General features: G+C 39.3%; 1 protein-coding gene across 1 annotated transcript; it reads left to right on the top strand.

The window, feature by feature from the left end:
• Positions 1-5154: 5154 nt before the first annotated feature.
• On the top strand, positions 5155-6841 carry LOC127122563 (uncharacterized). The gene is made up of 4 exons (XM_051052877.1): positions 5155-5485; positions 5576-5911; positions 5978-6704; positions 6799-6841. Exons 1-4 carry the CDS (start codon positions 5155-5157, stop codon positions 6839-6841), a joined length of 1437 nt encoding a protein of 478 aa, XP_050908834.1.
• Positions 6842-12212: the final 5371 nt, after the last annotated feature.

Consider the following 12212-nt stretch of genomic DNA (forward strand, 5'->3'; position numbering starts at 1 on the left):
AGGCTTGAAAAGCTGTTCTAACAGGCTGGGAACATCCTTTCATTATTGAGGATGGAAAAGTTACAACTGATAAGAAGCCTGAGGAAGAATGGACCAAGGAGGAGGATGAACTAGCTCTTGGAAACTCTAAAGCATTGAATGCTATATTCAATGGGATTGATATGAACATCTTCAGACTGGTGAACAATTGTGAGGTGGCTAAAGATGCTTGGGATATTCTCAAAACCACTCATGAAGGTACCTCTAGAGTGAAGATGTCTAGATTGCAGCTGCTTACTACCAAGTTTGAAAATTTGAGGATGAAAGAAGATGAGAGTATTCATGATTTCCATTTGAATATTCTTGAGATTTCTAATTCCTCAGGTGCCATGGGTAAGAAGATGTCAGATGAAAAGCTTGTGAGGAAAATTCTCAGGTCACTTCCCAAAAGATTTGCCATGAAAGTGACAACCATAGAAGAATCTCAAGATATCTGCAAGATGAGAGTGGATGAGCTAATTAGATCCCTCCAAACATTCGAGTTGGGAATGAGTGATGGATCTGAAAAGAAAGTCAAAAGCATAGCCTTTGTGTCCAACACTGAAGATAAAAAGGAAGAAAGTAGTCAGGATACTGATGAAGGTATGTTAAATGACTTAGTGCTACTTGGAAGACAATTCAATAAAATCCTAAAGAGGATGGATATGAATTCAAGGTCTAATGTCAAGAACAACTCATTTGACATTAGTAGGTCCAATGACGCTGGAAGAAGAACAAGATCTGGAGAAAAATTCAAACAGGGCAAAGGAATTCAGTGCCATGAATGTGAAGGGTATGGTCACATTAGAGCTGAATGTGGGACCTATCTCAAGAAACAGAAGAAGAGTCTTGTTGCTACTTGGTCTGATGATGACTCTGAAAGTGAAACAAAAGGAGAATCTGCCAATCTTGTGATTGCCTTGACTGGGAGTTGATCTTGATGACGATTCCAGTGATGGTGAATTAACCTTTGATGAATTAGCTACTTCTTACAGGAAGTTGTGTTTCAGAAGTGAAGAAGTGTGTCAACAAGTGGAGAATCAGAAGAAACTAATAACCCAACTAGAGGCTGAGAAGACAAAACACTTAGAAACCATTTCTTATTTGAAGATTGAAGCCTTGTTGCTGAATTCCGAACTGGATGAGATGACTAAGTCTGTCAGAATGCTAAACAGTGGATCTGAAACCTTAGACAAAATCCTCCAGGCTGGAAAGATGACAGGAGACATGAATGGCCTTGGGTTCAATGAATCTTCTCCTGATTGTAGTCCCTCTGATAGCAAACCAAAGATGTCACATCAGGTGTCTCAACATCACGAGGGAAGACAACATAAGCACTCAAAAGGAAAATACCAAAGATGGAGATGTCATTACTATGGGAAATTTGGTCACATAAAACCATTCTGCTTTAGGCTATATGGTTATCCCAGTCCTACTCATCAACCTAGACTCAAACAACACAACTTTTCTAACAGAAAATAGTGGGCTCCTAGGGTTGGTGCTACTAACTTGATAGCTCACACTTCCTTCAGAGTCTCAGCCAAAGAAGATTGGTACTTTGACAGTGGGTGCTCCAGACACATGACTGGAAGCAAAAATCTGCTGGTTGACCTTCAATCTCATGTCACCAACTATGTAACTTTTGGTGATGGAGCAAAGGGTGAAATCAAGGGGATTGGAAAGCTAAACTGCTATGGAGTTCCTAACCTTGATAATGTGTTGCTTGTTAAAGGATTGACTGCAAACCTGATCAGCATCAATCAACTATGTGATCAAGGTCTCAATGTGAACTTCACAAAAACTGAATGCTTGGTTACTAATGCAAAAAATGAAGTGATCATGAGAGGAGTCAGATCTAAGGACAACTGCTACATGTTGATTCCTCAAGAAACTAGCTATTCATCAATATATGCTCTAGCTAAAGAAGAAGAAGTGAAACTATGGCTTCAAAAACTGGGTCATCTGCATCTTAAAGGGATGAAGAGGATCATATCTGTTGAAGCTGTTAGAGGAATCCCAAAATTAAAGATTGAAGAAGGAAGAGTATGTGGTGAATGTCAGATTGGAAAGCAGACAAAGATGTCACATCAGAAGATCAAACATGACACCACATCTAAAGTGCTAGAACTTCTCCACATGGACTTGATGGGGCCTATGCAGGTGGAAAGTCTTGGTGGAAAAAGGTATGCTTATGTTGTGGTGGATGACTTCTCTAGATATACCTGGGTGAATTTTATAAGGGAAAAATCTGATGTGTTTGATGTGTTCAAAGACCTTTGCCAAAGACTTCAAAGAGAAAGACAGAGTTATGTCATCAGAATCAGAAGTGATCATGGGAAAGAATTTGAAAACAGTAAATTTGTTGATTTCTGTTCATCTGAAGGGATTGGACATGAGTTCTCTTCTCCCATTACCCCTCAGCAAAATGGTGTGGTGGAAAGGAAAAATAGAACTCTCCAAGAATCCGCTAGAGCTATGATTCATGCTAAGAAGTTGCCTTACCACTTTTGGGTTGAATCTATGAACACTGCTTGTTATGTTCACAACAGAGTAACCTTGAGAAAAAGGACCTCAACCACTTTATATGAAGTCTGGAAGGGAAGAAGACCTACTGTCAAATACTTCCATATGTTTGGTAGTAAATGCTATATCCTGGCTGATCGTGAACAAAGAAGGGAAATGGACCCCAAGAGTGATGAAGGAATATTTCTGGGTTACTCTACAAATAGCAGAGCCTTTAGAGTCTTTAATTCCAGAACTAAAGTTATGATGGAATCTATCAATGTTGTTGTTGATGATCAAGAGACTGATGTCACAGACGATGTTGAAACATTTCTAAATGATGCCCCAGCTGAACCTTCTGATAAAAGTAGTGAGAGTGAGTCCACCCAAGTTAAACCTGAAGCTGATCAAGTAAACAAGGGACCCTCTATCAGAATTCAGAAGGATCATTCTAAAAATCTCATTATAGGAGATCTAAATAAAGGAGTCACCACTAGATCAAGGGAAGTGATCTCACATGCCTGTTTTGTGTCAAAAAATGAGCCTAAGAATGTTAAAGAAGCTTTAACTAATGAACTCTGGATAAATGCCATGCAGGACGAGTTAGGCCAATTCAAGAGAAATGAAGTATGGGAATTAGTTCCAAGACCTGAAGGAATAAATGTTATTGGAACAAAATGGGTATACAAGAATAAATCTGATGAAAAATGTGTGGTTACTAGGAACAAATCAAGATTAGTAGCTCAAGGATACACTCAAGTTGAAGGAGTTGACTTTGATGAAACATTTGCACCTGTAGCTCGCCTAGAGTCCATTAGATTATTGCTAGGAGTGACATGTATTCTGAAGTTTAAACTGTTCCAAATGGATGTGAAAAGTGCCTTCTTAAATGGCTACTTGAATGAGGAAGTATATGTTGAACAACCAAAGGGATTCACAGATCCAAATCTTCCAAAGCATGTGTATAAGTTGAGTAAAGCTCTTTATGGGTTGAAACAAGCTCCTAGAACTTGGTATGAGAGACTCACAGTGTTTCTCATTGACAATGGATACAGAAAGGGAGGCATTGATAAGACTTTATTTGTCAAAGGTGAAGGAGGAAAGCTCATGATTGCTCAGATCTATGTGGATGATATTGTGTTTGGTGGGATGTCAAGTAAGATGGTTCAACATTTTGTTGAACAAATGCAGTCTGAATTTGAAATGAGTCTTGTTGGAGAACTAACTTATTTTCTTGGCCTGCAAGTCAAGCAGATGGAAGATTCTATCTTTCTATCTCAAAGTAAATATCCCAAGAATATTGTTAAGAAGTTTGGAATGGAGAATGAAAGGCACAAGAGGACACCTGCTCCTACTCATCTGAAGTTGTCTAAAGATGAAAATGGTGTCAGTGTGGATCAAAGTCTCTACAGAAGCATGATAGGGAGTCTTTTATATCTTACAACAAACAGACCTGACATTGCTTTTGCTGTAGGTGTATGTGCTAGATATCAAGCTGAACCAAAGGTGAGCCACATAAACCAAGTGAAAAGGATCCTGAAATATGTCAATGGCACTTGTGACTATGGGATGCTATACACTCATGGATCTGACTCTGTGCTGTCTGGCTATTGTGATGCTGATTGGGTTGGAAGTGCTGATGATAGGAAAAACATATCAGAAGGAGGTTTCTTCTTGGGGAACAATCTAATATCATGGTTTAGTAAGAATAAAGCTTGTGTTTCTCTGTCTACTGCTGAAGCTAAATACATAGCAGCTGGAAGTAGTTGTTCTCAACTGGTGTGGATGAAACAAATGCTGACTGAATATAATGTCACACAAGATGTCATGACATTGTACTGTGACAACCTGAGTGCTATAAACATCTCAAAGAACCCTATTCAGCACAGCAGGACCAAACATATTGATATCTGTCACCATTTTATTAGAGAACTTGTGGAGGATAAGACTGTAGCCCTAGAGCATGTTGCTATTGAGATGTAGTTAGCTGATATTTTTACAAAGGCCTTGGATGCAAATCAATTTGAATTCCTAAGAGGGAAATTAGGGATTTGCATTTATGAAAATTTGTAGCAATTAATATGGAATGGAAAAAGTAATAAAATTATTGTCTATTTTCCTAAAATAAAGTGCCCCCATTATGGTAAATCATGACCTTGTATTGGAAATACCATCTATTCCATCTTCACACGCTACCCCCATAACCCCATTACCTACTCCAACTCTTCCATCTTCCTTTTCCTTCTCCACAAACCTCTGCTAGGACAACCTTACTTTTTCCAGAAAAACTCCAAAATGTCACAACATCAAGATACATCTGCTTCTAAAAATACTAAGTCTACTCCAAAAGTTAGTGTTCCTCCCATGTGCGTCCCTGATGATGAAATTCTGGATATTGCTCCTCTCTCTGTTATTCCCGGCACGGACATTGATTTGAACCAACCCATCTCTATTGATGCCTCCGCTTCTGCTTGTTCCAATCAAGGTAATCCCTCTAGTATCCCGTCTGGTTCAACTCCTGTCACTAAGCATAAGGAAGGAACACATTATACTGATTGTGTTATAAGAGACCTAGTTACTAGAATTCTTAATGAAGGCCACTCTGTGAAGGGGGTCTCTACTCCCCTTGCTTAAATGTATCCCCCTTCTGAGGTTGAACAACCTAGTGGTAAGGGTGATGATTCCTCCAGTTCTGAAAAGGACTTGGCTGCTGAAGGGTTGCGCTCTCTAGGGCAAATCGTGTCTGACAAAGGGAAATCTGTGGCCTCTAATACTGCTAATGCTTCCCACTCTAAGAAGCATGATGATGCAAATGTTGTGATTGATCTAGAGAATGGTAGCTCTGATGATCAAGAGGAAAGCTTGATTCATCACATAAAGCCAAGTGTGGCTGAACGCATGAAGACTCGCAAACGAAAATATGTGGCTGAACTTATGTCAGCTAGAAAAGCTAAGAAGACTGCTGGTATTGGTCCCTCCAAACCATGGAGCAAGGTTGAAATAAAGAAGAGGAAGGTCAGAGATGATTCTGAACCTGAAGAGGATGTTGAGGAAGATGTCCCTGACATCTCGCTTGCGAAGAAAACTACTATTAGGAAGTCTCCTGTTAAAGTTCCTGCTGTTCATTTGGATAACATCTCCTTCCATCTTGAGGATGGAGCTGCTAAGTGGAAATTTGTGATTCAGAGAAGGGTAACTGTGGAAAGGGAATTGGGAAAAGATGTTGATGATGCCAAGGGGGTCATGGACCTGATAAAAGCTGTTGGGCTTTTGAAGACTATTGTTGGGTTCTCTCAATGCTACAAAGGTTTAGTCAAGGAATTTATTGTTAATATTCCTGAGGATATTTCTGATAAGAACAACAAGGAGTTCTGCAAGGTGTATGTGAGGGGTAAGTGTATAACATTCTCTCCTATTGTTATTAATAATTTTCTAGGCAGAAATAATTAGGGTGCAGGAGAATTAGAGGTTACAGATAATCAGGTCTGTAGAGAGATTACAGCTAAGCAGGTGAAAGTTTGGCCTTTTAAAAAACATCTTCCTGCTGGGAAGTTGACTATCAAGTATGATATCCTGCATAAAATAGGAGTTGTTAACTGGGTCAATACCAACCATATCTCCACCATTGCTAATACTCTTGGGAGGTTTATTTTTGCTGTTAGGACAAAAGTGAAATTTGACTATGGTAGATTTATGTTTGATCAAATCATCAAGCATGCAACTACGAATGCCGTTAAGCTACCAATTTCTTTTCCCTCTATGATCTGTGGAATTATCTTGAACCAACATCCTGATATTTTGTGCTCAAATGATTTACCTAGAAGGAGAAAACCAACTCTATCTGTGCACTACAAACTTTTTGAAGGCAGTCATGTTGAGGATATTATCATGACATCTGCCATGAAGAGGCCAGCCTCAAAAGTTGGAGCAATTGTTGAGCTTAAGGAGACATGCAAAGAGCTAGGTGAAGGTATTATGGTAGCCACAACTAGAAAACAATCTTTGGAAGCCTTGATTGAAAGCTTGGAGCAGGCTGAGGGTGAAAATGTTGAACATGCTAATGTCAGCAATGAAGAAGAAGCTGAAGCCCACACCTCTAGTGAGATGTCTACTAACAATGATGATGCGAGTGGCAATTCTGCTTCTGGTTATATTGAAGAGGCTACAAACTCAAGCTCTACTGAGTAACTCTGTTGGCTTTGGTCCCTCTTGTTTTGTTGGTTTTCTTGGTTTTTTTTGTTTTAGTAGATTTCTTTGTGGTTTTGGTTTGTTTCTCAGAATTCTTACAGCTGTGTATGTACTTGGTGATGTAACTCTTTAACTTATGGGTTTTCTGTTTATGACTAGATAGACATTTATTTTGTCTCTTTGGTCTCTTTTGGCTAAAAGGGGGAGAAGTAGCTATAGATGTAGCTGAGTATCTTAGCTTTGCTCAGTAGTATTGTTGTTGTTGTTGCTCTGCTTGTCTGATACAGGGGGAAAATTCTGGTGTTTATTTGTTTGGTACAGGGGGAGAATTCTACGTGTTCTGTTTGTGTGAAGCAGTGTGGTTGTTGCTTGTTGTGGACTGGATTAAGGGGGAGTTGTTGTGTTCCGGGAAGTTGCATGGACTTGAGGGAGAGTACAGGCACTTGTGTGTCCTGATGTTTGCTAGTTGGTTCTTGCTAGTGTTGTATGTGCAAGTTCTTGTGTGTTTACTAGTTGCTAGTGACGTGTGTATGTTTTTTTTTCTGCTGCTGAACTGATGCTCTGATTGATTTCTTGTGAACGTGTGATCTGTTGTTTGTTTTAGCCAAAATTTGCCAAAGGGGGAGTTTGTTGGTTCTATGAATTGGCATCAATTTTAGTAAAACATGGTGTTATCACAAGATGTCACGCTTGTAGTCTTGACATGGGATATCATCCTTCTGCAGGTTGTTTGATATGGTTGTGCAGGATTTATTCAAGATGTCAGACCCGATGTTACGACATGTGCATACAGAACATTCAGTCTGAATGTTATGTTGTTGTGCTTTTCATGCAAGTCTTTGTGTGCTTATGTGGAGATTACATGCATTATTCAAGGAGTAATTCTATTTAACGCCATAATATTTTGTTTCCCAAAAAGGAATGAGTCGCTGCTATTTCTTAGGGAATACGCAACAAGTAGAATTAGGATTTCATGCTTCCTAGGCCCATTTAGAAAGCTTCTATTTAAAGACTGTGTAAACCCTGTTTCATATACAGAAAAACTCGAACGGTGAAGTGAGTGAGTATTAGGGTTTTAGTCTTGTGTGCGTTTATGAGCCATTCATACATCTTGTTGATGTGTGAATTGGACTGAGTGTTTGAGTTGTATTTTGTCCACTCTAAGCTTTGAAGTACGAGTGTATTTGTTCACTTGATTGAAGCTTTTAAGCAAGATCAAATGTGTGTCCTTGAAGTGTGTCTTCTTTCTTTTTGGTATTTATTCTAGTATCACTGCTGTGATTGAGGGGGAGTGAGTAGGGTCTCATGTCTAAGAGTTCTTAGATAGATATCACACGGGTAGAGATTAGGTGAAAAGACTGTAACTTGAAGTTGTTTCCTGAGAGTCTTTGAACTAATTTTGTTTAGTGGATTTCCTTCCTGGCTTGGTAGCCCCCAGACGTAGGTGTGTTTGGACCGAACTGGGTTAACAATTGCTTGTGTCGTTTTTCAATTGTTTCCTGATTTTTATTCTGTTCATATTTCACTTGTTGTTCAGATATTAGTGTCGTGACATTACCTTCAACATCCCATATCTGATACCAGAATTTCAATATCCATCTTTGGTTCTCAAGAATCTACTTCAACCCAGAAATCCCCCTCAAAATCCTGAGACACTTCCATGGTGGTTCAATCCTGAACTCCGTTGTGCCTTTCACCAGAGAGCCCATGGACATGACATTGAGAACGGCTACCTGTTGAAGTGTGAAGTACAAAAGCTTGTGAAGAGTACGATGATGTCCTTTGAGGACCGTGCGCCTAACATGAAAGCTAATCAGTTGCCTGCTCATGGCAATGCTTCAGTCAACATGGTAGATGGTTATCCTGTGGAGTTCAAGATTTACGATGTCCGCTATATCAGAAGGTCCTTAGTGACAATGCATAAGGACATTTTTATAGTTAGTGAATGTGAACATGATCATGATGGTTGTGCAATCTGCAGTGTACACCCTCGAGGATGTGTTATAGTCAAGAGGGATATTCAAAGGTTAATGGATGAAGGTCTTATTCAAATTTTCCAGTCCCGTCACTTGGGAGATGATGTTAATGTGATTGTTTCTGTGTTCAAGATCCCTGAGCGGGTAGTTATCCAGTTTGATAGTAGCAACAACAATGACATTAATAGATCGGTATCACCGTTGGTAACACGGTTAGCAAGCCCTGTTCTGTATGCATTCGATAAAGCCGTGCCTTATCAGTATAATTCCACAATGGTGGAAAATGGTTAAGAGGTTCCTTTACCTGTAGCAAAATCCATGGTAAATATAGTTGATATTGCAAAGGTGACCTGTAGTGGTCGTGTCTTTGGTCCGGTCTTTCCAAAGGAGGTAGAAGATGTTTCAATCAATAAGAAGGTGGATATTCCAGTGGTGAACCCAATTAGTGCTCCAGTATGTCAGCCTGGTGAATCCAGCAAGTTGAAGACTAATGATGATGATGAGTTCTGAAATTAATCAAAAGAAACAAGTTTAATATGGTGGAGGAGCTGCTCCAAACCCCATCAAAGATTTCAGTGATGTCTCTGTTGATGAACTCTGAGGCACATAGAGAGGCGTTGCAGAAAGTGCTTGAGCAAGCCTATGTGGAGCACGATGTTACTGTGGATCAGTTTGACCACATTGTTGCTAACATCATGTCTTGCAATAATTTGAGTTTTTGTGATGAAGAGCTTCTTGAGGGATGCAGAAATCACAATTTGGCGTTGCATATTTCGATGAATTGCAAGGAGGACGCGTTGTCCAATGTGTTGGTAGACACTAGTTCATCTCTGAATGTGCTTCCAAAATCAACTCTGTCCAGACTCTCTTATCAAGGCGCCCCTACGAGGTACAATGGCGTGACTGTCAAAGCGTTTGATGGTTCTCGCAAAATCGTCATTGGTGGAGTGGACCTTCCAGTTAAAATAGGTGCGAGTGATTTTCAGATTAATTTTCAAGTAATGGACATCCACCTGACCTATAGCTGTTTATTGGGAAGGACATGGATTCATGAAGCTGGAGAAGTGACATCCACTATACACTAAAAGCTTAAATTTGTGAAGAACGACAAGCTTGTCGTTGTTGGTGGAGAGAAAGCACTTTTGGTGAGCCATTTGTCGTCCTTTTCTTATGTTGAAGCTGAGGAGGAGGTTGGAACTTCGTTCCAAGCCTTGTCTATTACTGATGTGAAGAAAACCGGGGCATCCATGTCTTCTTTAAAAGGATGCTCAGAAAGCTATTGAGACTAGCATCACTGATCAGTGGGGTGGTATGGTAGAGATTGTTGAAAATAAGAATAGGGACGGATTGGGATTTCAACTAAGGTCATTCAACGCCAAAGCTGCAGAGGTGGAACCGAGTTTCCGCAGTGGAGGATTCATTCATGGTAATGAACAACACTCAGCTGCTGTAATCGAAGACAGTGACGATGAAAACGAAGCTTGCGCCAACTTTGTGATGCATGGCCAGACTTGCAACAATTGGGTTGTTGTTGATATTCCTATTGTTGTTCACCAATCTAAGTAATTTGTTTTTTCATTTTAAGAAAAATCATTCTCCTATGCCTAAGGGAGAAGTGAACATTGTTAGGCATTTCAATTATCATCAATAAAATGCAATTTTATTCATCCACACCTATGATGTTTTATTTTTACTTTTTGCTTTTATGAAAATGGTAATCACAAAAAAATAAAGAAATAATAATATTTCATCTGCATAAAATTTGGTCACAATTCACTTCTCTAAAATCAAAATATCAAATCATTATGCAGGTTGATTCCCAAACTCATTGAATACAATGATCCTACTCCTTCTCCAAACTTTGATTGCCTTGTGTTTGAGGTTGAGAAAGAAATGGATGATGAAGAAATATCTGATGAATTATCTCATTTACTTGAGCATGAGGGAAAAGCCATTCAGTCGTTCGAAGAACTGATTGAGCTAGTCAACTTGGGTTCCGAATATGATATAAAGGAAGTCAAGATTGGGTCTCAACTGTGTCCAGAAGCTAAGAAAGGGTTGATTGGTCTTCTTCAAGAGTATTCTATTATGTTTGCTTGGTCCTATAAAGAAATGTCTGGGTTAGATTCTGAGATTGTGGAGCATAGATTGCCGTTGAATCCAGAATGCCCGCTGGTCAAATAGAAGTTGAGGAGGACTCATCCTGATATGGCAGTAAAGATCAAAGAGGAAGTGCAAAAGCAGATTGATGTTGGTTTTCTTGTAACCTCTGAATGTCCGCAGTGGGTGGCCAATATTGTGCATGTTCCTAAGAAAGATGGAAAAGTCCGTATGTGTGTTGATTATAGAGATTTGAATAAAGCTAGTCTAAAAGATGATTTTCCTTTGCCACACATTGATATGTTGGTAGATAATACAACTAAATTCAAAGTCTTTTCATTTATGGACGGATTTTCCGATTATAATCAGATCAAGATGGCACCTGAAGATATGGAGGAGACCACATTCATTACACCCTATGGAACATTATGTTATAGAGTGATGCCTTTAGGTTTAAAGAATGCTGGTGCGACATACCAGAGAGCTATGACCACTCTTTTTCATGATATGATGCAGAAAGATATTGAAATCTATGTTGATGATATGATTGCCAAATCAAGTGATGAAGAAGAACATGTTGAGCATTTATTGAAGTTATTAAAGCGTTTGAGGAAATATAAACTCCGTTTGAATCCCAATAAGTGTACTTTTGGTGTTCGTTTTGGTAAGTTGTTGGGCTTTATTGTCAGCGAGAAGGGTATTGCAGTTGATCCTGCCAAGGTCAAAACAATACAAGAGATGCCTACGCCCACAACTGAGAACAAAGTCAGAGGTTTTCTCGGCCGCTTGAATTATATCTCAAGATTTATATCGCATATGACTGCCACGTGTGGGCCTATATTCAAGCTTCTTCGGAAAGATCAGTCTTGTGATTGGACCAAAGATTTCCAAAAAGCTTTTGATAGTATCAAAGAATATCTGCTTGAACCTCCAGTTCCGTCTTCTCCTGTTGAAGGAAGACCGTTGATCATGTATTTGGCTGTGCTTGAAGAGAGTATGGGCTGTGTTCTTGGTCAATAAGATGAATCTGGAAAGAAAGAATATGCAATTTACTACCTTAGTAAGAAATTTACCGACTGTGAGACTTGGTATTCTATGCTTGAAAAGACTTGTTGCACATTGGCTTGGGCTACTAAGCGTCTGCGCCAATATATGTTGAATCATACTACTTGGTTGATATCCAAAATGGATCAAATCAAGTATATTTTTGAGAAGCCTGCTTTAACTGGGAGGATTGCCCATTGGTAGATGTTGTTATTAGAGTATAATATTGAATACCGATCCCAAAAGGCTATTAAGGGAAGTGTCTTGGCTAACCATTTAGCTCACCAACTGATTGAAGATTACCATTCAGTACAATATGATTTTCCTAATGAAGAGATCTTGTACATGAAAATGAAGGATTGTGATGAACCATTTCTTGAAGAA

The sequence above is a fragment of the Lathyrus oleraceus genome, chromosome 2, assembly GCF_024323335.1.
Source record: "Lathyrus oleraceus cultivar Zhongwan6 chromosome 2, CAAS_Psat_ZW6_1.0, whole genome shotgun sequence".
NCBI classification, from domain to species: Eukaryota; Viridiplantae; Streptophyta; class Magnoliopsida; order Fabales; family Fabaceae; genus Lathyrus; species Lathyrus oleraceus.

What these genes read in the sequence shown, in the direction of transcription:
- LOC127122563 (XM_051052877.1), top strand. Translation starts at nt 5,155, where the DNA reads ATGTATCCCCCTTCTGAGGTTGAACAACCTAGTGGTAAGGGTGATGAT. An exon ending in CTGCAAGGTGTATGTGAGGG is followed by an intron (nt 5,912 to 5,977) that starts GTAAGTGTATAA and finishes ATTAGGGTGCAG; the next exon opens with GAGAATTAGAGGTTACAGAT. An exon ending in ACAAACTCAAGCTCTACTGA is followed by an intron (nt 6,705 to 6,798) that starts GTAACTCTGTTG and finishes TTTGTTTCTCAG; the next exon opens with AATTCTTACAGCTGTGTATG.